General features: G+C 40.1%; 1 protein-coding gene across 3 annotated transcripts in view; it reads left to right on the top strand.

Moving 5' to 3' along the window:
• FRMD3 (FERM domain containing 3) overlaps positions 1-27,510 on the top strand; it is a 294,321-nt gene that overhangs the window by 146,837 nt on the left and 119,974 nt on the right. For all 3 annotated transcript variants that reach the window (XM_025423226.3, XM_025423225.3, XM_049116366.1), the window contains one exon: positions 11,623-11,665. In XM_025423226.3, the coding sequence (XP_025279011.1) occupies positions 11,623-11,665 (43 nt within the window). The remainder of the gene's footprint in view (positions 1-11,622; positions 11,666-27,510) is intronic.

Raw genomic sequence — 27,510 nt, forward strand, 5'->3', positions numbered from 1 at the left:
AGTCAGTAAAAATCCCCTCGAGTTTCTACCATATTCTTCTGAAGAACTCATATCATTTTAGTGCCTGAGATTAGGTGTCCCTCTCATTTTACTGAAAGAGAAAGCTGGGACTATAAGCTTAGAAGTCTTTGAAGAAACAATTCTAAAAGGAGAAGGTAGTACTTGACTTAAGTCCAGGTATTTTTTTCTTAAATGTAACATATTCTCTCCACTGCTTCTCAGGTGTTTGAGTAGCTTCTCTTTGGGAATATGAAGTTTGGAAATGATGAACTGGGTTTCATAATTCAGTTTTCTTACTTTGTTTTGTTACTATTATTATTTTAGTAATCTCTATACCCAACATGGGGCTTGAATTCACAACCCTGAGGTCAAGAGGCCCATGCTCTTCTGACTGAGCCAGCCAGGTGCCCCTTGTAATTCTGTTTTCTATAACTATGGTTTAGGCTGTCCATTGTCCTGGCTTTTCCCTCTTTCTGCCTTTCCCCATTTCCCAAATCCAGCTAGAGAGAAGTCACTCCCAGGGCCTGAGAAGGCAGGAAGTACCCTTCCCTGTCCTTCCAACCAGCCTAGTCAGAGGAGGAATTATACTGGGACTAAGTTGTGGGTGTTGGTTTACAGTCTGCAGGAAGATTGGACTCAGTGCTTTTGATTTTAACTTCCCTATTTCTAAGGGATCATCAGTATTATTGACTTTTCTCACTCAAGGACCTACATCAGTATCATTGACTACATCAGTATCATTGAGTTTTCTCACTTAAGGACCATTCTGGCTCATACCCTAAGACAACAAATTCACTTTGGAAATCAACATCTCTGTGGCAATCTTCTCCAACACTCTTGTGTTTGGGCAGTTTATGTCGTGTGGCCACTGGCTATACTTTTGATAGGATGACCTGGAAAGTCATAAATGCAAGGGCATCCTGAACCCTGATGCCTTCTTCCCCCGGATAGAATTACAGCCCTGAGGTTTCTATGTTGGTAGCCAGAAAGAACTAGTGAACCTATCAATGAGTTTTATTAATAATGGGAAAAGACCTTTTCTGTTAGAGCAGTTTGCTTTTTCTAAAGGTACCTTTGAGGAGGACATGGAATGGAATGAAAAAAAAATCCCAATGATTTTAGGTTTCACTCTGGGGCTCATGCCAGGAAGCCAGACAGCATTATGTCCCACCAGCTGCTCCTGCCTTTGGAAGGCTGCTTCTTGCTCTTGGGGACAATTGCTTCACAGATGCTTGTACATAGGATCAAGAGTGGTACATTACATTTAGGGCAGCCCTGCACTGAAGAGAAGGATTGTACTGCTGCTTTAGGTCACTGGTCATGAATTTGTCTGCTTAATGAGTCTACTTTTGTTTTTAATGTCTCAGGGGTATTAAAAATCAAGACTACTTGGATGCCTATTTGGGGAGGAGGTATGGACAAGTAACTTGGCTTTATGGGAAAAGACTTAGAGTACTCAAATTACAAGGAGCATAGCAGTATCTTAACAGCTTGAAAATTGGATATTTTGTCTAATGGTTCAATTGTGGCCCAAGGTATTAACTTGACAGATTTGTGGAAATTGTCATAGTCTTCGGCAGAGAGCAGAACTAAAATGGTTGCTCATAATTGACTCTGTCTACACCTGATGTCCTCTCCTAGGGAGGTATGAGGATGCCTGATAATGACAGGTTGTAATCTGTAAGTCATAGGTAACTGGGATGTCCAAATTTTAGTGGAGGAAGGAGCAAGTACATGAACTGGTTATCTTGTTTGGGCCAATAGGCAGACATAGGAATAAGCGTGGCGAAAATGCCATTTTATCCTTATTGAGTTGGGGGAAAAACAGGAAGATATTCAGGGTAAGATAGTCTTCCTCCTTGGTGGTGGGAAGCTCCTGGACTTGGTTCAGATGAGGGCAGGAATTAATTAGGTTGGTAAGGTTTAAGTTCCATCAGTAGACAGAGAAGCACTCACCAGAGGCTTCCAGCAGGCAAGAACATCAGAGCTGATGGGAGACCAGCAGGTTTGGAAGTTTCAAATAGCTCTAGAGACAGTTTTTAAGTCAAGCTGAGAGGAAGACTATACTGTAAAGATGATGTATAAAACTTGGAGAAATAAAAGCAGTAGAAGTAAGGATTGGCAATTGGACCAGACTTTTCTTTTTCATGCATGCTCAAGCAAATGTCTTTTACAAGTTCAATTGTAATTGTGTTATATCCATGGAGAGTAATAATGAGGAGTGTCTTAGTCAGCTTGGGATGCTATAAGAAAACACCTGCGTATGCAGGACATTTAATCCTCACAATTCTAAAGGCTGAGAAGTTCAAGTTCAGGATGCTAACAGATTTGGTTCCTAGTGAAAACTCTCTTCCTGGCTTGCAGAGGACTGCCTTCTCCCTGTGTCCACACAGGGTGGGGAGAGAGAGAGAGAGAGCATGTAGGTGCTCTGGCCTCTCTTACTAATCTTATAAGGGCACTAATTCTATCAAGGGTTCCACCCTCATGACTTCTAAATGTTATTACCTTCAAAGGTCCCACTTCTAAATGCTATCACATTGGGGGTCAGGTCTTCAACATGTGAATTTGGTGGGGGTTCGGGAGCAACCATTCATTCCATAATAAGGAGTAAGAGTTCTGGTTATCTATTGCTGTGTAACAGGTTTCCTCAAACACTCAGGGGCTTAGATGAACACAATTTTATCATATTCTAGGATTGTTTGGGTCAGATATTTGAGGAGGGCTCAGCAAAGTGATTCTTCTGTTTGACATGGTGTTAACTGGGCTCTCTCAGTGGTATGCAGCTGGTGGTTGATCTATTCTGGGTGGGGGGCAGAGGGTCCAATATGTTTTCATTCATATTCCTGGAACCTTGATGGAGATGGCTGGAAGGTAGGGCTGGGGGCCCTCCTGCTTCTGCATGTGGCATCCTGGAATATACAACTCTTGATCTCAGAGCTTCTCTACATGGCCTGTCTAGCTGGGTGTCTAAGCTTCTTGCAGGGCCCCTTTGGGCTCCAAGTACAAGTGGAACCACTTAACCAAGTAAATCATATAAAGAGTGTTTTGCGGGAAGTAGTAAGTTTTGGACATGTTGAATTTGGGGTACCTATGAAATGTTGAGGTAGAGATGTTTAGTCTATACTTGGGAATATGGATTTGAAGCTCAATGAAGAGGTTTAGGCCCCCCATGGAGATTTTGGACCCCATGAGGTTTTCACTTCCATAAACCTTGGGAAATATACTGCACAGCCAAGGGAAAGAATATAGAATAAGACGAGTATCTGAAAGCTAAAGACTATCCATTTTTTAGAAAGGATGTCTAGAAGGAGAAACCAGCAAAGGATATTGACCAGGAACATACAGAGTAGAAAGAAAAGAATGGGGAGAGAGAGACCTTCTGGAAGCAATGGTAGCTGTAGACTTACTATAAGAATGGGCTATAGTGTAAAACATCAAGAAGGAAGGAGGCTGGAGGACATTACTGCTCAGGTGCTGAAAGCTTTGATGCCAGGAAGACGGGGTTAAATCCTACCTCTGGTTGTAGGACTTTGAACAGCCTCCTTAACCTATGCCTCAATTACTTTATCTGTAAATGGGAACACTAATAATAATAACTATGCCATAGGGTTGTTATTTAAGTGCATTAGTCAATATTATCAACATGTGATGGGTCTTTTTACTACATGCTTTAAAGAGTTTGAAAGGTTCATGGTTCTTTCAGCTAGAAGATCTTTGACCTTAGAACAGTTTGGTAAGGGATCCCTGGGTGGCGCAGCGGTTTAGCGCCTGCCTTTGACCCAGGGCGCGATCCTGGAGACCCGGGATCGAATCCCACGTCAGGCTCCCGGTGCATGGAGCCTGCTTCTCTCTCTGCCTGTGTCTCTGCCTCTCTCTCTCTGTGTCTATCATGAATAAATAAATAAAATCTTTAAAAAAAAAAAAAAAAGAACAGTTTGGTAACAATGTGAAATTTCTGTGGCTTGACAGCAAGTGTTATATGGTGGTAAATTCCAATGTAACAAGCCTGAAGGAATCCCATCATTTCCTCTGTAATTGCATTTTTGGTGTTTTCATGTACTTTAAAATAAACAGCACTGAGTGTTTTTATAACCTCTATTGTATTTTCAGACTATTTTATTTTTAAGTATACATACATTAAGGATTTCTTGGATGTAGAACAGGGGTTGGCACACAGGTGTCAGGATGGCCCCCATTTGTTTAGTAAATAACATTTTATGGGACACAGCTATTTCTATTCATTTATGTGTTGTCTCTGGCTACTTTCGTGTTCCAATGGCAGAGTTGAGTAGTCCTGACAGACCATATGGGCCACAAAACCTAAAATATTTATACTGTCTGATACTTTACGAAAAAAAAAAATGGTGCTTATGCTTTCTTAGGCTTCCTGTTTCTGCCTCTGTTTCCTAGGTGTTTCTTCTCCCAGCTGTTACTTCTATTTTGCTTATCCCTAAGGACCCAGAATGCAGGAGCAGTTATGGTTGAAGAAATAAAAACATTGCACTGAAGCAGTAAAGGTTTCTTTGCCTAGGTTACTGCCAGGAGGACAATAACTTGTGAGCATGCCTAGTCTGTAGATAGTTTTGCTGTTGTTGCCATTGTGTTATAGATTTCATTGAAACTGGAATGAAGGGCAGCCCAGGTGGCTCAGAAGGTTTAGCGCCACCTTTGGCCCGGGGCCTGATCCTAGAGACCCGGGATCGAGTCCCATGTCGGGCTGCCTGCATGGAGTCTGCTTCTCCCTCTGCCTGTGTCTGCCTCTCTCTCTCTCTCTCTCTCTCTCTCTCTCCCTTTCTCTGTGTCTCATGAATAAGTAAATCTTAAAAAAAAAAAAAAAAAGAAACTGGAGTGAAAACCATTGGTTACTGGTAGCTAATGAGCTAGGGCCTAGTTTTGATTGGCTGACCCAGAACACTGCTAGGCTGCATTCATTTGGATGGCATTCTTTTTTTCCCCTGTAGAGGCCAGAGGGCCTAGAAATGGCATAAATTGGCTAGATAATGCAGGGAGACTGAGTTACTCTGGGGCTTTATCCAGGTGAGATGTGAGAATCAGGCCATCTTTTCAGGGCTAGGATGAGAATTGGTAGATTATGGATCTGGTTACTTCTGAAGGGAAAAACAAACTCCTGCTTGGGAGGTGCATTCATTCTTGTTTGAAGCCCCATTTGTTACTCAACACATTTATTGGAGCTATGCATTATTCTGGTGTAGGGCACCAAGGGTTTTAAGAAAGATAAGAGATAAGAGACATTTATTGGAGCTATGCATTATTCTGGTGTAGGGCACCAAGGGTGTGTAATTTATTCTGTAATCACAGGCTGAATCAATTTCAACAGAAGCCCAACACTTGAAGATAACCAAGTGTGTTATATTGTTTACTTTGGGGAGGTTTTTTGTTTAGTTTTTTTTTTTTTTCCTAGCTCAGCAGCTACCAAATTAAAAATCAATCTACTTAGTCATAATCACCACCTCACACCCATCTTCCTCTCCCTCACCAAACAAGCCAAAGTTGGAATATGAAAGAAATACCCCATTTCTATGATGGGGTAGAGAAGAATGATCTAAGGCTAAGTGTAACAGAGCCTAGCAAAATTAAAAAGAACCATTTGTTGGTAATGTTCTCATACTTCAGGTTCATAGAATGTAGAATGTGAGAGCTGAAGGAATTTTAGGAGTCCTGGAATCTGTCCCCCAAGACCACAGAAGAGGGAATCAGAGAGTAGAGGGCTTAGCCAGCACCCTACTTTTCACCCCTTTGTGAGGCTTCATTCAACTTCTCTTTGCTTCAAGCTGCTATCAGTCAAAATAAATTTGTTCTAAGAGGTGGCTTGAAATGTGGTCAGGCTAGATTGTCCAGACTGAAAACCTTGTTTGAATCGGAACTTCTCTAAGCAAATGAGGGAAACTGAGTGGGAAAAATTAGAGAGGGAGACAAACCATGAGAGACTCCTAACTCTGGGAAACCAACAAAGGGTTGCAAAAGGGGAGGAAGGTGGGGGGATGGGGTGACTGGATGATGGGCACTGAGGAGGGCACTTGATGGGATGAGCTCTGGGTGTTATACTGTATGTTGGCAAATTGAGTTTATTTTTTTTTATTTTTAAAGATTTTATTTATTTATTCATGAGACACACACACAGAGAAAGAGAAAGAGAGAGAGAGAGAGAGAGAGAGGCAGAGACACGGCAGAGGGGGAAGCAGGCTCCATGCAGGGAGCCTGATGTGGGACTGGATCCCAGGTCTCCAGGATCAGGCCTTGGGCTGAAGGTGGCACTAAACCACTGAGCCACTCGGGCTGCCCAGCAAATTGAGTTTAAATAAAAAATAAATTGGAACCTCTCATAGCAGGATATACTGGTTACTGGGGGTCAAGCCATGGAGAGAGGGCAGTTTTTGGTGGGGAGTTAGGGAGGCTGTCTTGACTGTGGTACCCAGAAGTGGATCTAGAGATGAAAATTTCAGTTTTATTAGGAAATCTTCCCAGGAAAAAAGACTTTTAGGAGCTTGGGGGGATTGAGACAAAGAAGGGTGGATGGTCACACAAGTGTGTGATGTTGAACAAAGTTGTACAGAGGAGAACTTGGCTGAAAGCCACAGAGGAGCTCTGGAAGAGTGTAGGTCATGCCTTAGAATTGTCCTGGCCTAGGGGCAAGGGAGCAGAGGTACTTATCCTCCCCCACCTGTCACTTCTTAACCTGACAGGGAAGATGTGAGTGGAGGAGGCTCCTTCTCCCCTGCATTGGGTTCCAGGAACCTGAGGCAGCCTTCCTAAGAACGATCAAGCTGCTGTATAACTAAGGAGAAAAGGGCCTCTGAGGGCATCTGGGCAGAACCCTGGCAGTATCCCTGCAGACCTACCTTCCTGATACCTTCAGATCATGCTGAAGGAATGCCTCCTCAGGTTTATCTGACTTCTGAAGCTCATTAGATAGAATCAGTAATTGGATCTTAGCTTCTTTAGTCTTTGGAATTCTTATTCTAAATGTAAGTTGAAGAAATAAAGGTTTCAGCTATAGTAAACCAGCCGCAAATTCAGATATTTGGTTGGCAGGCTTTTCTTTCTACCTCTCTTAGGGAATTTCACTTTCCAGTAAGGAAGCAGAATTTTAAAAAACCCAACAAAACCAACAACTAGCATATATTCCAAGTAGGAATTGAAAGGGAAATAGCAATGCAGTGTATGTTCTGAGCCTCCTGTCTAATTGCCAAGCACGCAGAATCATGGTTCTTTCTTTTTCAAAGGCGTGTAATCCATCTGTACATGTAGTAACAGCAGGAGTTGTTGGTGTAGTTCAGATTTGAATTCATTGCCCAACTTGCAACTCTAAAAGGAAGAAGGAAAAAAGGGAGGAGAATTAATTACCTTTCATGTAGAACAGAAGGCAGATGGGGTGGGAGTGTTAGAAGAAGAGAGTTCCAGAGGTGGGCCCACTAGGAGGGGTCATTGCATCAACTTGGGAGTGTCTGAGTGAACACAAAGAAGGTGGGAACAGCTGGGGTTTACTAAGCCTTCACTATGCTCTAAGCTCTGTTCTAAGGACTTCTTAATGTGTTAACCTACTTATACCGTACGATGATGCTGTAAGTGGGAAAACAGGAAGAAACTCACTGGAGGTCACATCACTATAAGTGGCAGAATTGGGATTTGAACGCATGCCTCCTGGCTTCTGTATTGGACTGCAGTGCCAAAGCTGGGGGGCTTAGTTGGACTTGACATCTGCCTGTTATATATGAAATTCTTCTTGAGTCTCAATAAGTCTAAACTACATAAAAATCCACCTTTATCCTGAGTAGAGCTTAGCTTTCTTTTTTAAAAATACTGACTTCTAATTATTCATGTAATGCATGAATACATGTAAAAAGCAGAAGTTAAAACATCACAGATAAAACAGAAGTCATAGTTTCTTTTGAGCAGCACCTCTAAATTCCTGTTTTCTCTCTCTTATCTGTTTATCATGTTTCATTTCAGATCTTTAAAAATACATTTAGATACTTATTATGTATTCTTTGAAAATATAGGGTAGTGTTTGTACTTTTTACTTAAAAAAGAAAACACATTAATTCGATGATACCATAGTTCAGAGGTTCCCAAACTTTGTTGATTTATGGCTCTCTTAGTATCTTAGTAATGATTTCATGGTGCCCTAGGTCAAAAGTATTTATTTCATAGTGCCCTCTGTAATAAGAGTTAGAGACAACAAACTTGGTATTTATATCCTAACACCTTGGGGCCATTTAGAACATGACCTACATGAAAATAGTATTTCCAGTTCATTCTTAACCACCATTACCCAGGAACAGGATGTGTCCCCTGTTGGCTGCCCCCTGGCTTCCTCAGAATCTGGGACCAGATCAAATACTTCCATACTCATTACCTCTCATGCCTCTTTTAGCATAGTACTTGCTTTTTATCACAGCAATCACCAGCAACTCAGAATTGCAAAAAGTATGACATAAAAAGGAATATAGCATGATCTGATATTGGAGCTGGGAACTTCCTTGAGCTTATAGTTTGCACGGTGGATATCTGAAAGATGTCTAGAATGACTCCTTTTCCCTGGGGCACGTCAGTGCATGATTTGGGAACTGTGGCCATAGTTATAAATTTTGCAGTTCACTTTTTTCATCATGCAGTGTGCTTTAGAGGTCTAATAACATTACACATCAAGATCTACCTCCTATAATACACTGAAGAATCATCAAGAACATAAACAGATTATAGGTTATTTACCATTTTCCTGATGATGGCCATTAATATTCTAATATTTTATAATTTAATATAATCTTGCAATGAGGATCCTTGTTATGTTCCTCTGTGTTCATATGGGCAAATTAGGAAATAAGGGGATTGTTGGGCCATAGGTCAGTCAGATTTTTAAATTTTAATAAAAATTAAAATTAAGTTCATGAACTGAGCTTGACCCTCTCTGAAGAAATGATTTCCTATAATCCCTTGAAACATGACTATTGCTAGCCTATTTTTCTTAGGGCTTTATACCCCATGACTATCTCACTGCAGAAGAATAGTTGTCCTGGGGAAAAGTATGTAGTGGTCACACTATAGACATAAGTAATTAAGATGCACAAGGTTTGAGAGGCAAGGGTAGGGTGTGAATAGGCTGAGAGGATGAGGAAGGTCAGAATCCATCAGAAACTGTATTTCATAGGATAATGAGGAGGCCAGTTCATTTAAAATAAATAATTTATTTAGGGCACAGATGGTAAGATACCTTGCAGGCATCCCTTACATGTTCCCTATCCCTCCATGGCAGATATTGCCATTCCATCGTGGTACTCATTCTCACTGAGACTTGGATCCTTCTTTGCAGCCCTGGGAGATTGGCACTAACTTGTATGGGCATATCAAATGAAATGTACTTGTCCTCCATGTAAGCAGAGATGAGGAGGAGAGGCAGGTCGCAGTTAGGCAGAGAAGGGCTAAGGAGTTCAAAGGATGCCAAGCAAGGGGAATTCAGAAAATGTATTTCAGACTTTATTGGCCAAATGACTAGTGATTTTTCTCTGTGAGACAGTAGCAGTAGATACTGATCTCAGTAGGTATTTTTTCTTGCCTTAGTTCTAAATTATCTTATTTATTTCTAGAACATAATCATCTGATGCCCCTTTTATTATTCTCCTCCATGGGATGTGGTCTGCTAATGAAACCATACTTATTAACTAACAAAAGCATCAGCAAACAAGGACTTATTGATATTTTTCATGTGCCAGGCACCGTTTAAGTGTCTCACGTTTAGTATTTACTAACTTTTAAAATCCTTGCAATAACCCTGTGAAGTAGGTATGATTGCTATTCCCATATGATAGTTGTGGAAATTGAGAGTGAGGTTAAACATTTTGTACACGGTTATACAGGTAGTAAGTAGTCCAATCAAGAAATTTCCCCACTATTAAATGATAACTGTGTGAATGCCAAACATCACTTTTGACTAGAAGGAGATAACCAAAAGTAGAATGGTGGTTTCCAAGGGCCTGGAGAAAGGGGGCTGCAGAGTGACTGTTTATTAGGACTTGAGTTTCTGTTTTACAAGGTGAAAGTGCTCTGGAGATGGATGGTGGTGATGATTGTGCACTGTTTTGAATACATTTAATACTACTGAACTATGCACTTAAAAATGATTAGGATGGTGAATATGATGTATATGTTATCACAATTTAAAAAAAATGAAAAGAGGAGAAAAACAGGGTTCTCAAAATAAACAGACATAATTTTGATCAGAATCAAAGAAACTTGCTATTTCAGTTTGTGTAATACATTAGAAGTGAATGTGTGGTTTTCTGTCAAACTCTTCCTGATGTTGACATAGTGAAAAGACCTTTCTTCTAATTTTTGAAGACTGCAGAGATCTTACCCCCTGGATTGGAAACTATTGATTTGGCCACTCAATTTATCTACTCCTGGGGAAAGAAGGAATGTTTATCAAGAGTAGTGTGTTTTAGAGCAGACCTTCTGGGGAGGCAGCATGGCCAAGGCGAAGGGCCTGTGCTCTGGAATCCCACTGTGCACTGGTTTTATCATTTATTCTCTAGGTGACCTCAGGCCAGTTGTCTAATGTCCCAAGCCTCCTGATTTCTCATCTGCAAATGGGGTGGTAGTACTGGCCCTGGCATTTAGGAGGCACTCAGCATATGCTAGCTCTTACTAGATTTTATGGTTATGCATTTATATCAAAAGGTAGGGGTGTTACAGAACTCTGAGGCTTAACTGGATGACACAAGGGTGTAAGCCTCCACTGATGGTAAGTGTCCTCCTTTCCTCTCTAGTATCAAGTGTGATGAGTGCCTGGCAAGTGAGGGTTCTCTAACCTCCTGATGGATACCAATGGCACTCCTATTGTCTTTATAAACTGTGGATGTATAGAGTGATGCTTCCTGGCATGCCCTAAGTGGCTTCAGGGACATCATGGTTAGGGATATCAAAAGCTACCTGGCTCTTAGCATGTAGAGTGAACTGGCTGCTGGGATCAGCATGGTATCTGCTTCAAATGCTTGTCACTAAATGCCATTCTGAGCTACTGAGGTCGTTGGGCTTCTTTGTTTTGTGATACAGCTAGTGTTTCTTCTGGATGATCTCAGGCCTCTGAAGTGATATATTTAAAGTCATTTGTTCCTCCCTACTGTAAGGAAGAATTGCCTCTGTATGATTGGGCTAAGGCTCACTTGTCCCACTGTTCACAACAGAGGCTACCTGGCAGGGAAATAGGGTACTGTAGCTGTCTTGGACTGTGGCTCTTTGAGGTCATGGACATCAAAGTCCTTAGCCATCTGTGGCTTGCCCAGAGCAATGGAACCCCATCACCTAGGATCCACTAGAGCCACGAGAATATCCAGTTGAAGTGTATGTTCTCTCCCTAGTTCTTCTCTCTTAGTATGACTCAAATACTACTCATAGTGTTAATTCTCTGTAATTTATACCCTTGCCTGTTGTATTTTTATTATGGAATCATTTGTGTTGATCTGAAGAAGGTGGAACCTTGAGGAATATCTATGGGAACCAAGACTGTGCTTTGGAAAAAGATTGTATTGAATTTCTTTTAGTTATTAAGTATGCATCGTATGGTTCAGCCATTTGACCCATAATCTCTGCTTTTTTTCTCCCTAGCACTGGCTTGAACCTAACAAGTCCATCTCCAAGCAAATGAAATGTAAGTGTCAATCTCTGGTTTCACTTTTGCTGTGAAATGTCCAAAGATAGGTTCTGTTTCTCGACAAAGTTTCTGCTGCCAGGGAAGAAATGGCAGGAGTTGAAGATCTGTGGGTGGGGGCCTCTCTCTCCCATTGGAGAGAGAGTGAGTGAGTTCTCTTATTTGCTAGCCTTTGCCTTCCTTGCAGTTACTATTACCATCACCCTACCTTCATATTTCAAATTTGAACAGGATTATTGGAATTAGGTTGAGGATCTGTTAAACATAACCACAAGGTGCCAGGTGCCTTTGGATTGTGGGAATTGCTAGTAAGTGGTTGAGGGTGGGAGGTGCAGTTTTAAGGGGATGAGAAAAGTTAGGTGTATTTTGAAACTAGATTCTTGCCGCTGACTTTACTGAAGATTGTATTATTCTTTTCTACTCTTCAAACTCCCTACAATAATTTCTTCCCCCAAGTAATTGCTTTCAAGCCCTCCTGTTCTGAACTGCTTTTTTTTTTATTATTTTTTTTTTTTAATTGATGAACTCTTAGGGAAGTTGCCTTGGGAAACATCTTTCTAGAACATCTGGTCATCCACTTTGGGTGTTGTGAGGAGGGTGTTGTGATTGGATCCAGGATGATATGGTGTTTTGTCTTGGTAATCTGTGCAAGGCTGTAGTCAGCCTGCTTTTATTTATGATTTGGAGGAGGGCTTCTGAAATGCACTTCAGAAATTCATTGCCTGCCCTGAAATCCATTTATCCCTCCATGTCAACTTTCCCAGGGCTCTGAAATATAGGAGATAAATCAGTTTCTCATCGGAAATCAGTTTAGCACATATTATGTCACTTACCATTATTCAAGGGATTCCTTCCTTTTTCAAATATAAAGAAATTATTTTGGGCAGGGCTTTTAAGTCGGAGAAGGCAGAAACTGAATGCCGATGGCAAACTAGCAACCAATACATCTATTCCTTAACCTTCTTTTTTTCCCCCTCTTGTTCCCTCCCTCTTATCTCTTCTTCTCTTTGTTCCTTTCCATTCCTTTTCCTTCCCTGACCCATCTCTCAGAAGCAAACTCTGTCTGATTAGTGCAGGAAAGACAGCCAGGTCGTTCTGGGGAAGGCTGATACCCATGGCTGCTGGGAGCCATGGCTGTTGAAGGAACTGGCAGGAAAGTTGAAACAGGAAGCAGCAGGGGTCATGCGAAGTCCAGAGAGGTCAGTCTGTTGTGGTGAAGCTGGAATAGAATTGGGACAAAAATCTAAAAAGAAATAGCAGGACAGAAGTATCTGGAAGCTCTATATAGAATGATATGCAGGATAATAAGAATGAATTAGTATGTCTAAAGATATTGCTGGGGCACCTGGGTGGCTAAGTCAATTAAATCTCTCTCTCTCTCTTTAAAGATTTTATTTATTTATTCATGAAAGACACAGAGAGAGAGGCAGAGATACAGGTAGAGGGAGAAGCAGGCTCCTCCCAGGAAGCCTGATGCAGGACGTGATCCCAGGACCCTGGGATCCCAACCTGAACTGAAGGCAGATGCTCAACCACTGAGCCACCCAGGTGCCCTGTGTCTAACTCTTGATTTCTGCTCAGATCATGATCTGAGCTCCTTACTCAGTGGGAAATCTGCTTGAGATTCTCTCTCTTCCTCTGCTCCTCCCCTTAGTTGCATACATGTGCATGTGCATACACACACTCTGTCTCTAAAATAAATAAGTGAAAAAAATCTTTAAAAAATTGCTGATGCCTAGCTTTTATCCTTAGCTACTAAGTTTTGATATTTTTGTTTATGTGTTTTAAAATGTTTAGACAATTTTCCAGTAAGCTTATTTATAGTAAATGGTCCTTTGATTTTGGTTCTTAAATGTCACACGATATTTTCCTTAGGCTATACACACTTTTAAAATATAAATTTATCCCTTAGATGTATTTCAGCACTTAATGGAAGACAAAACTTTTAATTTGTGAGGAATTTGCTGCTTATGAGCTTTGTCCCCATGCGAAGTAAATCTGAACAACCAACTGAAAATTTATAAGGTTTGGTAAAAATGTTTTAAAGATTGACATTTGAATGGTAGCCAATATCAATCTAATGACAAATGAAATCTGAATCTGGAAAGAAGAACTATGTAAAATTCCATTTCTATACCGGACTGGTATACTTATTGGTTCTAGGAACTGGTAAAGGTCTTATCCATCACCCAGTCTTCTGTTATATTTTTGAGGGCATAACTGAACAAGAAATCATGTAATTTTCTAAGGGTCACAGATCTAATTTTGTTGATGACGGTGTCTTTTAGTATCAAGAATTTCTGTGTATGTATATATACATATATATATGTACCTATATAAATACAAATATGTGTATGTATATATATGTATGTACATATATGTATCTATATCTATATATCTCCCAGAAATATTAACTTTACTGTAAATTAGAACAAATTTTAAACTAAGATTTGTGTATTATTAACCTAGAGAAACTGGGTTCAACTCCTGGGACTCATCCATGAATCTATCAAAATTATATAGTTGCAGAACTCCAGGCAAGTTTATTCATGGGTATGTGTATACCTTTAATTCTTTGATTGCCTTTGAGTATCCAATGAGGGCAAAATTTCTTGGAAGAATGGTTTGATGGCAGACTTTCAGGCAGTATTATTTCTTAATAGTATTTTTAAAGACAGTTTATTTTCATTTTACTTGCTATTTAAAATTTTCCCTTTTAATGAGATATAATTGTCATGTAGCATTGTAGAAGTTTAAGATCTATAACATAATGATTTAATATATGTGTCTATTGCAAAATGATTACCACAGTAAGATTATTTAACATCCATTACCTCACATAGACATTCATACCTCATGTATTAAAACAGGTTTTATTTTTTTTTAAAATTTTTATTTATTTATGATAGTCACACAGAGAGAGAGAGAGAGGCAGAGACATAGGCAGAAGGAGAAGCAGGCTCCATGCCCGGGAGCCCGACGTGGGATTCGATCCCGGGTCTCCAGGATCGCGCCCTGGGCCAAAGGCAGGCGCCAAACCGCTGCGCCACCCAGGGATCCCTTAAAACAGGTTTTAAATGACGTCCATAAGTTTTCTTAGTTCGGAAGAATTTAAAATGAAAACCCAAACTATTTCTTTTCTCTTCCACTTATATCCCCAAGCTCACTCCACAAAGAAATAACTTAACAATATTTTACATATCCTTCTGAGATTTCTTATGTATATATGTAAGCTTCCCCATCATATATAAGATCCTTTATAAACAAAACTGAATCAATCTCTCTATATTATTTTATATCTTACTATTTTAAATAGCTTTAGAGATTTTAAAAATATCAATATTGGTATCATTTTAAAAATGCCTTTCTGGGGATGCCTGGGTGTCTCAGTGGTTGGGCTCCTGCCTTTGGCTCAGGTCATGATCCCAGGATCCAGGATCAAGTCCCACATCAAGCTCCCTGCAAGGAGCCTGCTTCTCCCCCTGCCTGTGTCTCTGCCTCTCTCTCAGTCTGTGTCTCTCATGAATAAATAAATAAATCTTTAAAAAATGCCTTTCTGATAATTACATGAATATAGAACAGACATCAAAGTATTTTCTAATAATTTGCTATTATGCATTATGCTGTAATAAACATGCTTGTATATATTTTCTTGCATGTTTGCAAGTACATATATACTAGAAATTCCTTTTAGAAGTGAAATTGTTGGATGAAAAGGTATATATTTTACCTTTCTTAGTGATAAATATCCATTTAAAGACCTTAGAGTAATTTACTCCCAGTAATATTATGTGAGAGTGTTTGTTTCCCCCAAATCTTGTTGAAAATAGATAGAATCACACTTATTTTTATGATGACTTCAAATTTATTAAGGAAGAAATATTTAATTGAAAGAATAATTAATTGGACAGTTCCTTAATTTGGTATACATTCTATTTTATTTTTTAAAAGATTTTGTTTATCTAGAGAGAGTGCATGTGAATGGGGGAGGGGCAGAGGGCGAGGGAAAAAGAATCTCAAGCAGACTCCCTGATAAGCATGGAACCCAGTGTGGGGCTCAGTTTCACAACCCCAACATCATGACCTGAGCCAAAATCAAGAATCGAATGCTTAGCCAACTGAGCTACCTATGTGCCCCAGGGTGTACATTTTAAAGCTGAAAAACTTCTTAAACCAAGGTCTTATTTCTCCTCTGAACTTAAATTTTATTCTGTAAGTGAACATGTAGTAAAATTGACATTATTTTGGTGTATAGTTCTGTAAATTTTAACATATAGTTTTGTATAACCTCCAGTAGAATCAGGGTAGAGAATAGATCCATCACCTCAAAAACCTCCCTTTGTGCTCCATTTTGTAGTCATGAACCTCCACCCCTAAGCACCAGCAGCCCTTGATTTGTTCTGTCAGTATAGTTTGTGTTCCTTTGAGATTGTCAGATAAATGTAATCATGTAGCATGTAATCATTTGAGATCAGCTTTAATCAGCTCTAATAGCTCTGAGATTCAGCCAAGCTGCTATGTTTGTCAGTACATGATACAGAAAATTATTAAATAATAAAAGTTGGTCTTTGAAAATATCAAGAAAGTGATGAACCTCTAGTAAGACTGATAAAGAAAAAAGAAGACACAAATTACCAATATCAGGAATAAAAGAGGCTATCACTACAGGCCCCACAGAACAACTCTGAATATGTAAGCTTGACAGCTTAGATGAAATGGGCTCATTCCTCAAACACCATGAATTACCAAAACTCACACGATATGAAATACATAACTTGAGTAGTTCTATGATTATCAAAGAAAAGAGGATAAATTTCCAGATAAGAAAATCTCCAGCCCATGATAGCAACATACTGTTGCTATGTTGCTGCCAGAGCCCCCTTTGCCTTAACTAGGAGCTTCTCCTGGAGCTTTCCCCATCCATAGTGATGCCTTTCCAGTATCTCTGAGTTCTGTCCAGGGGATACCAGAGGGAAAAATGTGGAGATTTCAACACCAGTTCAGTGATCTTGTGAATTATTGACCTTTCCCACTCTGCCTGCTATTATTTACTGTCCAGGTTTTATGCATTCAGTGGGAAAGGTGGGGTGAGTACAATTAGTCAGTACTTCCTGGAATTGGAAACTTTGAATCAAGCTTTTTATCATTTCTTGTCAACTAGGTCAAAATGGAAGTAGGCTACATGATTTGGGCAGTGTTGAGGGAAATGTCTTCCTCATTGCCCTATTCCATCATTGTGTGTCCATTGTGAAATGAAATGACCTTTGATCTTTTCCTTTTCAGAGTATTTAGATAGAAGGTTGTCTACAAACAAAGTATTAAATGAAGTGGCGTATTTTGGATGTTTGATTTTCAGAATTTGTTTTCCAAGTAGGAATAGTGAGTGTTCTCACTTATAACCTATAGCTTTTAGCTTCATTCCCATAACTGTGGAATGTAGCTTAGTGTGTATACATGAGTGGCATGCATCAAAAGAACAAAACTTTCATGTCTTGCAGGATCTATGTAGTCAAGAGATTTTTAAAAAGTTACACATTATGACTCAGATGTGCATAAGTGTGACATTTATTTCCCCATGACTGAATTCAGTTTTCAGTGAGCCTCTTTCCTCTGGGGGCAAAAAGTTCAATCTTGCCATTTCAGGGTAACTCAAGATCTGCCAGTTTAGAATTTCATCTCTTTCAGGAAATTACTCAGTGAATTAATTATTTAATCATAATCACTTCAAAGTGCATACTTCTATATTGGGGTATTTTTTCCCATACCAATAGCTTTTCCTTTTTCTCCATTCCCAGATTGGCATCATGAGGCAGGGGATGCTTATGTATCAGCATGGCAGCAAGGATGACATCTCTCTTGTGCTCAGTCCTTTGAATCTTCCCCTGGCCTGTCTTAGGTGATTTGGCTTTTGGTTGCTGACATCTTTCTTCACTGCATCCTCTCTGAATGTAACTGGTCCCACTTGGCTTTTCTCAGTCTACATTGGCCATGTGCTGTTGAGACTGCTGCCCCGGATCATGGTCTTGTCCTGCAAGTCTACAGACTGTGCCCTCTGGTGATCCCCATTCCAGGTGTCTTTCACTCGTTGGCTCTCAGCAATTCTGTATTTACCACTGGGACAGGTGGATGTTACTCAGCCTCTTCTGTGCAGTGCTTCACTTTAGCCTCAGGAAAACTTATGTCCCCTATATAAGGCTCCTTCTCTGCTTAAAAGTAGTATGGGGCCATTTCTTCAGTGCTCTCCAAAGTCATAACAGAACACTTCCCCAAACTCCTACGGGATTTATTTGTCTTGTTTTTATGCTTCACCCTGTTTAGCCAAGCTAGGGTGTTGAGGGGTGGTGGATGCCTTCTCATAGTGGCAGATAGCATTTTAAATGTGGTTTTGTCCTCTCTGGATCTCTCCAAGCTCTCTACTTGCCTTCCTTCTCCACCCTCTCCCTACAATTAATAATGGCTTTTATCCTTGGATGCAGGATTAATATACTAAAACAATACTTATATACAAGCAGCAGCTATTTCTGAAATGTAATGGGAAAAAGGGCTATTACCTACACAATAGCAATCACAAGGAAAAACCTAAATTTCTCATAAACATAACAAGAAATATGCAAAATCTAAATAAGTAAAACTATGAAATTTTACTGTGGAGTTACTGTAGACAAGAAAAAGGAGTTCAATAAATGGAGACTTCTTATGTTTTCCATTTGATATTGTTAAAGTCAGTTCTTTGCAAATTAGTATATACATTCAAATAATTTTCAAATCAAAATGTCAGTGAGATTCTTTATGGCATTTAACAAACTGATTCTAAGGCTCATTTGTAAAAGAAAATGCTCCAGAAAAGCCAGTAAATCTGTGAAAAAAGAACAATGATAGGATAGGATTCTTCTTTTATTAGGTAGCAAATCAAGGCATATGAGCTATAATAGTCGAATCCTCATGGTAGACACAAATAGTAATTAAGATAGACATAGGAATAGGAAAAGAAACAAAGCCCCAATCTCAAATTGGCCCATTATTTGTGAGGATATGGGTTATGATGAAGATTGTATTTCATATCAGAAATAGAAAGATTATTCAAGCCATGATTTTTTTTGGACTGCTTTTCCACTTGGAAAAAGAAAAAAAAAAAAAGCTAAAGACTACCTCACAGCATATATGCAGTTAATTCCAGATGTATTCAAAAGCCCAATATATTTAATAACATATAGAAGTTTTAGGTAAAAATTTAGGACTATTTTTTATAATTATGGAGTCAAACAGGGCTTTCTAAGGAAAATAGAAACAAATAACAAAGCAAAATGCTGACAAATTTGTGTAAAAATTAAACTCATGTACAAGAATATTTGCTCACTACCCAGAGTAGATTTTCAGTAAATATTTGTTGAATGAATGAGTATAAGACAAATTATAAATAAATTAAAACAAAGTAAATAATGGGAGAACATTTGCCAAATACATAACAAGTACTAAATATACAGAATATATAAAGTGTGATGGTATAAACCCGAAGATTAACAACTCAATAAAAAATGTGAAAAGACCCATAGAAGGAATAAAAATAAATGGCCAATAAACTCATGAACAGATGCTCAATATCATTAGCAACAAGGAAAATGTAAATTAAAACAAGGTGTTTTTGTTACACTGAGAAAATGGTTAATACTGATAATATCCAGTTGATGAGGATGAGAGTTACACCTCCAGCGGGGGCATATAAACTGGTAAAACCATTTAGGAGGGAAATCTGGCCATATCTTTCTAAATTAAAAATGTATGTGTTTCTTCACATGCTAAGGACAATTTGTGCTTGCATTTTTGTTGAAGTGCTCAAAAAAGTAGCTGGAAGGTAATATAAAAATTTGGATGATTTGATTACATTTTTGTTGTTGAATTTAAATTTTCTCTAAAGGTATCAGCCATCACTCATTTGGACTCAGCTAATTAGTTTTAAGTTTTTCTCCATGTAGAATAAACTACCTCCTATATGAGATTCTTGAATTTTAATTTTGCAGTGTGCAATGATATGCTTCATGAGTTAGTTTAGAATGGTTAACAGTATTCAACATCAGAATTTATGAGATGAATGAATTCAGAGAAAGTGTCTAGGATATTTAAAGTATAAATCAGAAATAAAAGTATAGATGTGTTTTTAAAAAAACCTATGTCTCTTGATCTAACAAGCTCATCTCTATGAATCTATCGAAAGTGAAATTTATCCAAGCCCAGGTATATATTATGCAAGGTATATATATTGCAGCATTGCTTATAGCACTGAGAATTGTAAGAAATAAAAAGCCTGTAATTTTGACAAGGCTAAATAAATTATGTGGAATACATACAGTCATTAAAAGGAACAAGACAGGGCAGCCCAGGTGGCTCAGCGGTTTAGTGCCACCTTCAGCCCAGGGCCTGATCCTGGAGACCTGGGATCGAGTCCAACGTCGGGCTCCCTGCGTGGAGCCTGCCTCTCCCTCTGCCTGTGTCTCTGCCTCTCTCTTTCTTTCTGTGTCTCTCATGAATAAATAAATAAAATATTAAAAGAAATAAAAAAATAAGGGATCCCTGGGTGGCTCAGCGGTTTAGCGCCTGCCTTCGGCCCAGGGCATGATCCTGGAGTCCCGGGATCAAGTCCCACTTTGGGCTCCCTGCATGGATCCTGCTTCTCCTTCTGCCTGTGTCTCTGCCTCTCTCTCTCTCCCTCTGTGTCTCTCATGAATAAATAAATAAAATCTTAAAAAAAATAAAAGGAACAAGGCAGACTTATAGTATTGATATCGAAAGATTTATTAGATATATCTTAGAGTTAAGAAAGCAAGTAAAAATTCCACATGTAGGATGATCTATCATCTATATATCTAACATCTATCTATCATCTATCTATCTATCTATCTATCTATCTATCTATCTATCTATCTGAAAATAAACAGATTATTTGAGATGAACATGTAAGTGCAGAGAAGGGCCACAAAGGTGTATACTAACTACTTACCTCAGGGGAAGAGAGTAGGGTAGAGGGAGATGAGGACACACATTATATTTAATATAGTATATGGTTGTATTTTATTATATAGTTATTCTCATTAGGAAGATCTGAGTAAAATATATTTTCCTAGATCACTTGGTAATAAAGAGAAAACAAAAAGAGAAAGAGTTTTATGTAAACATTGAGAAAGAGAGGGAGAGAGAAAGTAGGGGAGAGAGGAAGGGAGAAATCAAAGTGCATTATAGATTAAGAAGGTACATCCAGGTAAGGGCCACCTGGATGGCTTAGTGTCTTGTATCTGCCATTGGCTCTGGTCGTGAACCTGGGTCCTGGGATCAAGTCCTGCATTGGGCTCCCTGCAGGGACCCTGCCTCTCCCTCTTGCCTGTGTCTCTGCCTCTCTCTGTGTGTCTCTCATGAATAAATAAATAAAATCTTTTTAAAAAGAATGTACTATAAAAATACAGACTTAGATGAAAGAAGACCCACTTCCAGAGAGGTTCTCTGCTTAATCCTGGCTGGGACCTGATTAGCCCAGCAGGGAAGTTAAGATCACCTTCTTGCTCTATTTATCAGATACTGTGCTGTTGCCAAGCACCCTGAAGGGATAGGGGTGCTTGAAAATGACTTCTGCGTGCAAATCAGGGTAGAGAGGAACCCCATCTTCTGCATAATACCTGGTGCGACTGGGCCCTAGAGCACTGTTGAGTCAGGTTGCTGGCTGGTGTCTGTAGTGCTCCCTCGCTGAAGTTACAATGGCTCTGCCTGGTTATTGTCACATTCTTTAGCCTTCCAGCACCCCTTGAGGCTAATTTAATGAACAGTTCCCCTTGCTGCTAAATAATTTCATCAGTGGAGAACACATCTTCTTCTGTAGCATACTGAGAGAATACCAGGAGCCTAGATTTTGCTCTGGTGTAAGGAACAGAAGGAGAAAAACCATGGGTCCCATGCCTATTCATGAGGCCAGTTTGGATGTCTGCCTTCCACCACTTTTGTTCTTCCAAGGACTCCTCTTGCTGAGTAATTAACTTCCTCAAGGGCTGCCATAACAAAACTACCCGCATTGGTTGGCTTAGAACAACAGAAATCTATTCTCTCACTGTTGTAGAGACTAGAAGTCTGAGCTCAAGGTATCAGCAGGGCCATGCTCCCTCTGAAAGCTCTTGGGGAAAATCTTTCCTCGCCTCTTCCAGCTTTTGATGGTTGCTGGCTGTCCTTGGCATACCTTCCTTGGCTTGTAGATATTTCATTCCAATCCCTGTCTTCCTCGTCACATCACCTTCTCTCTGCAATTCTCTGTCTCTATGTCCAAGTCTCTCTTTCCTTTCTTTTAGAAACATACCAGTTATCGGCTGTAGGGCTCACCCTAACCCCATATGATTTCATGTTAATTACATCTGCAAAGACCTTATTTCCAAATAGGGTGACATTCTGATGTTCTAGATGGGCAGGAATTTCCAGGTAACGCTGCCCAGCCCACTATACCAAGTGGCCTCCACTCAGATCTCCCACATGTTTTAATATTTCTATTTATTATTTTGGTTACTTTCATGCTCTTGCTTTGTGGCTCGTTTCTTCATTTTGTGTGTGTGTTCTTTTTCTGTGGAACTTGATCATATGCTTCTGTTAGTAAAGCTTCACATATTTTACTTCTCAAAATACCCATAGTGATAGTAACCCCATCTCTGACCTCTTGGGGCAACCTATCCCATTGGCCTCATTCATATACTTGTCTAGTCCTATCTCCAGTGTTTAGTTTGGAAAATTTCTTCACCTGATCCATGCATATAATCAATTTACAATCAATGCTTGTAGACTAGAATCAAAATACTCTTTTAGGGAGCAGGTAAAAGATGTTTAACCACCATGTTCTTTAAAAGCAAATCAAAACACACACCTGAACAAAACCCATTGCATAGATCAAGTAACTGTATGTCCCCATTTTTGTGGTTTAGTTTTGGCTGGTTTTGTTCTTTCTAGTTTTCTTCATTCCATTGTTTCTATACAGTTTTGGAAGCTAGCTCTTATTACTGTATGCAGAGCAACTATTTTTCTTCCAGGTACAAATGTTTCATCGAAGATTTCTGTATTTGAACCTTGTATCAGAAAGTTCATGCTGTTTGGGCCGATAAATGGTTTTTAGTGTTGCATTCTTTTGTTTTTGTTTTTTTTTCCAATATGGAAAAAAATAATGGTAACAATAGGTAATGACAAAAAAACTCTTTATGGTGTGCAATTTTAAATGGCATGCAGAGTTGATAAGCCACAGATTCATAATTTTTTTTAACCTTATCCTTATGTTATGGTTGGTAGCGACACTTAGGCCATTTTGAGTGGGTACAGTGGTGGGTTCTTGGGCTTTATGGAGAACCCAGAATTCTTCCTTGTTAGAAGGAGGGAATTTAATGGGGTATCGAAGAAACCAGAAGGAAAAGAGCATCTCCCATATGTCACTGGGGTGTACTTCCAGGGGCTTCCCTTCAGGAGCACCCATGTTTTTTCATGATGGACTGCATGATTCAAAACTACAGCTTGTATTGGTAGTCTAAATGTCTGAATGAGAACCCTGATGTACCAAGAGATTCCATACTTGGTGTAGGAGTACTAGAGGTGATTCAAACATGGGTCAAGTGGGCAGTTTTATTCATGTTTCCCTTTGGTTGGAAACCCTTTATAATGCCTCATTTTTGGATGTGATTTTATAGTGTAAAGTTTTAGGGTGAAGTTACATAAGTAATTGAATTTGGCTGTTATAATTATCATTATTACTAGTTGAGTCACACCTACCAACATGACTCCTGAGGGTGTAGTTATACAACATCCGCAGCAAGCAAGCACCTGGATCTCCTGCCTTCAGTTTCATGTATTTTTGTTTAACTCACTCTTTCTTTCTTTCTTTCTTTCTTTCTTTCTTTCTTTCTTTCTTTCTTTCTTTCTTTCTTTTTTTCTTTCTTCCTTTCTTCCTTTCTTCCTTTCTTCCTTTCTTCCTTTCCTTTCCTTTCCTTTCCTTTCCTTTCCTTTCCTTTCCTTTCCTTTCCTTTCCTTTCCTTTCCTTTCCTTTCCTTTCCTTTCCTTTCCTTTCCTTTCCTTTCCTTTCCTTTCCTTTCCTTTCCTTTCCTTTCCTTTCCTAAAATTCTTGAGTCATTACCCTATACTCAGGGAGCAAAGTGAGAAACCAAAAGATTCATTCTGACTTGCTTTAGGGAGATACTTGCTTTATTGTGGTGTCTAGAACGGAACCCTCAATGTCTCTGGGGTCTGCTCATATAGGGCTAGGTCAAGTTTAAGGGCTCCCCTTCATCCGCATTAAGTTCTTTTTTGCCCTCTAGAGTAGTAACAACTCTTAGGTCTCAGGCAGTCTTCTGAGTGCCTTATGTCCTTAACTCATTTCATTCTTATCATGAGCTCTGTATCTGGGATATATGAACTATGGCCCCTGGCCCAAAAGCAGCCTGCCATCGCTTTTTTGTAAGGCTAATAGGCTAGAAGTAGGTGTCCTAGTTTTAAATGGATAGGGGAAAAAAGCAAAACACAAGACTTTGTGACCTGTGATGATGACATGAAATGAGACTTCAGTGTCCTATTTGGAACACAGCCATGCCTATTGGTCTATGCCTTGTCTGTGGTTGTTTTTGCACCATACCTGCTAAGTGTAGTAGTGGAGGCAGAGACCTTGAGGCCTGCAAAATCAAAAGTGTTTACTCTCTGGCCCCTTACAGAGAAAGTTCGCTGATCTCTAGGCAATTGGTTCCATTATTATCTTCATTTTACAAAGGGGGAAATGGAAGCTGAATGGTTTCAGTTTGGTCAGAGCAATTTGTCCAAATGCTGAACTTGGGTTAGAAATGTTGGATCCCGGGATCCCTGGGTGGTGCAGCAGTTTAGCGCCTGCCTTTGGCCCAGGGCGCGATCCTGGAGACCCGGGATCGAATCCCACATCAGGCTCCGGGTGCATGGAGCCTGCTTCTCCCTCTGCCTGTGTCTCTGCCTCTCTCTCTCTCTCTCTCTGTGACTATCATAAAAAAAAAAAAAAAAGAAATGTTGGATCCCAAAGTCCTTATTAGAGCTTCTCCTGAACAGCACAGGCAGCCAGAAGATTCCCAGAACAAGTGTTTGTGAGGTAAAAACTTGGAGATCTGGGATCCCCTACATGCATGTGGGTGGGTGGGTGTGCCTGTGTGTATGATTCCAACCCAAGAGAACTGTAGCAGGAGGAGGATGAATTAAATACAATGAAAAAACCCTTTCTGCTTTGGAAGTAGAGGCAACACAGTGCCAGTAGCATCTTGGAGGGTGCTGGTTGTCATTTCAGTAGACGAGTGATGGAGGGATTATCACTCTTGATGATGATGATAGTAACAGTTGTTGCTGAATGATCATAATCATTTCCAACAAGAATAGAGCAATCCTTATGAGAGGAGTTCTCCGGCTGGCTCATTAAAACATATCCTAAGAGTTATAGTTTGTTGAATGAGTGAGTAATGCTCTGCCCTTTTGGTACCCAAGTGTCATTTTGCGCATGTGCAGAATGTGCTCCTGAGTGGTTTTATCTTGGAAGAAGCAGCACCAGTGAAAAACATTGGTGTCACTATGCATGCTGCATAGTGGGTTGTATGAACAAAGTGAGGTGTGCCCCTTGGTTTTCACTGTGAAGCCTCCACCCCACTCCCCAAAAGACATGGGAGGGACACTGTTCATTTGTTTAGGAATCAAAAAATGGTATCTTTTGTGCTACAAAGGTGAGGAACCCTGATGACTGCTTGGGGCCCTTTGGAGAATAAGCCTCATATTTGCAGGAGAGTAGAGGTCTTCCTGGAAACCACAAGCTCCTTGCTATGTTTCTCCCAAGTCTTAAAATCTGACAAAAGGATCATCCCCCCGCCTCCATGGACTCCTAGAGGAAGGAGGCACAGGAGAGACATAGTTCAGGTCGAGGCACTAGTTTAACATCTGCTGAAGTCACTGTCTCTAAGCTTCAGTTGGGGTTTAAAGGAATTTGGGAAGGGGTGCCTGAGTGGGCAGCTCAGTCAATTAAGCATCTGACTCTTGGATTCAGCTCAGGTCATGATCTGAGGGTCCTGGGATTGAGCCCCATGTTGGGCTCTGCAGTCACAGCTTCAGATTTTTTCTATGACCCTCCAACCCTGCTCACATACTCTCATAGATAAATAAGTAAGTAAATAAATAAATAAATAAATAAATAAAATATTTTAAAAATAAAAAAAAATAATGTAGGAGTTTTCGTAGCTGTTAGCCTGAGTGTACCTGATAAAGATCATGCGTTTACATGTATATTCCTGAAGGTATGTTTTTTGTTTTCCTATAGCTCTGTATGATAACTGGAGGAAGACTCCTGCCTTTTATGAAAGGCTACTAAGTGATGTTTCTCTCTGAAAAAAGCCCCCAAAACTTTATTTTTGTTTTGTTTTGTTTTGTTTTTGTTTTGCAAAGATTTGAGAATGGTCATTGGTTAAAACTAGAAAGCCGTCTTCTTTGTTTTTACCCAGGACCCTACTCAGCTAATCATCAAGTGTCCCCAACCCCATTTCTGGGCAGAATCTCAAAATGGAGATGAGAAAATCTGTCTCTGCTTTGTAAATGGCTGTTCCTCTCCCCATGTTCTGTTAACCAACTAGCAAAATGATAATACCCCAGGATCTGCCCATGCAGAAAGGGGCCACTCAGCTGCCCTGTGGAGACCCTCTGCCTCCCCAGCCCTTGTATGGCAGGTAATAGACGTCTGCAAGGGAGGGACCTGCTGTTCTCAGCAGAGTTACATGCTCTAAGCATTTTTAAACTGGAGTTCTGCTTTTTTTCCCCTTCCTCTGCTCCTCAGTAGTATTCTTGTTCTTAGCACTTACATAGCTGAGTAAATATTTCTCGACTGACTTCAATTCAGTCTTCTCCATCTCCTCCCATTTCCAACTCCCCATCTCCTTCTCTTTCCAGTAGGAGTAGGATAAACATCCCAACAAAACAAAAGCTTCAATTTAGGGCATTGTGCCGTGTGCACTTGCCAAGAGCCTGTGCAAACACCTGTGGAAGAAAGATGTGGTCCCTAGTGTTGTCCCCTCTTCCAGAAGAGGGAAGAGAGACTTTGGGTGGCTTGTTCAAGGTCACTGTTGGATGTTCCCCTCAAAATATAGAGACTCATTCCCTGGGGATTTGGGGTTGCTACCATGCCATGTGTCCCCATCATTGATGCCAAAGCCTTAGTACCATGGCAAAAATGGGCTACGATGTCTTCCCCCATGGGGTGACCATGCTGTCTGGTCTAATGAAGACACACAGAGGCTGTTCACGATGACACTGTGGTGTAGGGTCCCAGTGTAGGGCATGGGCTCCATGTGCTTCCTATTCCACAGGTAGCTCTTTCATCAGATGTTTCTAGCTACTGATTGTGCACCAAATAGTTGACACATGTAAGAGTAAAATCCTTTACTTCATCCCCTTTGCCCTGTAGCTTAAGAGTAAGAAGACCTTAAGTTGGAATGGCAGAGACCCGTAGTCTCTTGGAGAAGGAGATGGGCTCATCTCCATGAGGAGATTCCCCACACGTCCCAGCCAGCTGCCAGGTTGACCCTGGGAAGGTCCTTTTTGTGTATGAATCCAGGTTCATTTGCCCAATGCACAACAAAGCCAATCCCTAGCACATCAAAAATGCAGCAAGGAAAAGATTTAAGAGGCAGCCAAACAGGGAGACAAGAAGGCAAGCTGCATACATGCCTCCCCAAAGTGGAAGACTCAGGAATGCTTAAAGGCAAAGGATCAAGGATCTGGGTAGAGGGCAGAAGAGCTATGTGACTTCAGAATTAGATAATAAGTAGGGGAGGGTTGTACTTTTTTTTTTTTTT

Source organism: Canis lupus, chromosome 1, assembly GCF_003254725.2.
Source record: "Canis lupus dingo isolate Sandy chromosome 1, ASM325472v2, whole genome shotgun sequence".
NCBI classification, from domain to species: Eukaryota; Metazoa; Chordata; class Mammalia; order Carnivora; family Canidae; genus Canis; species Canis lupus.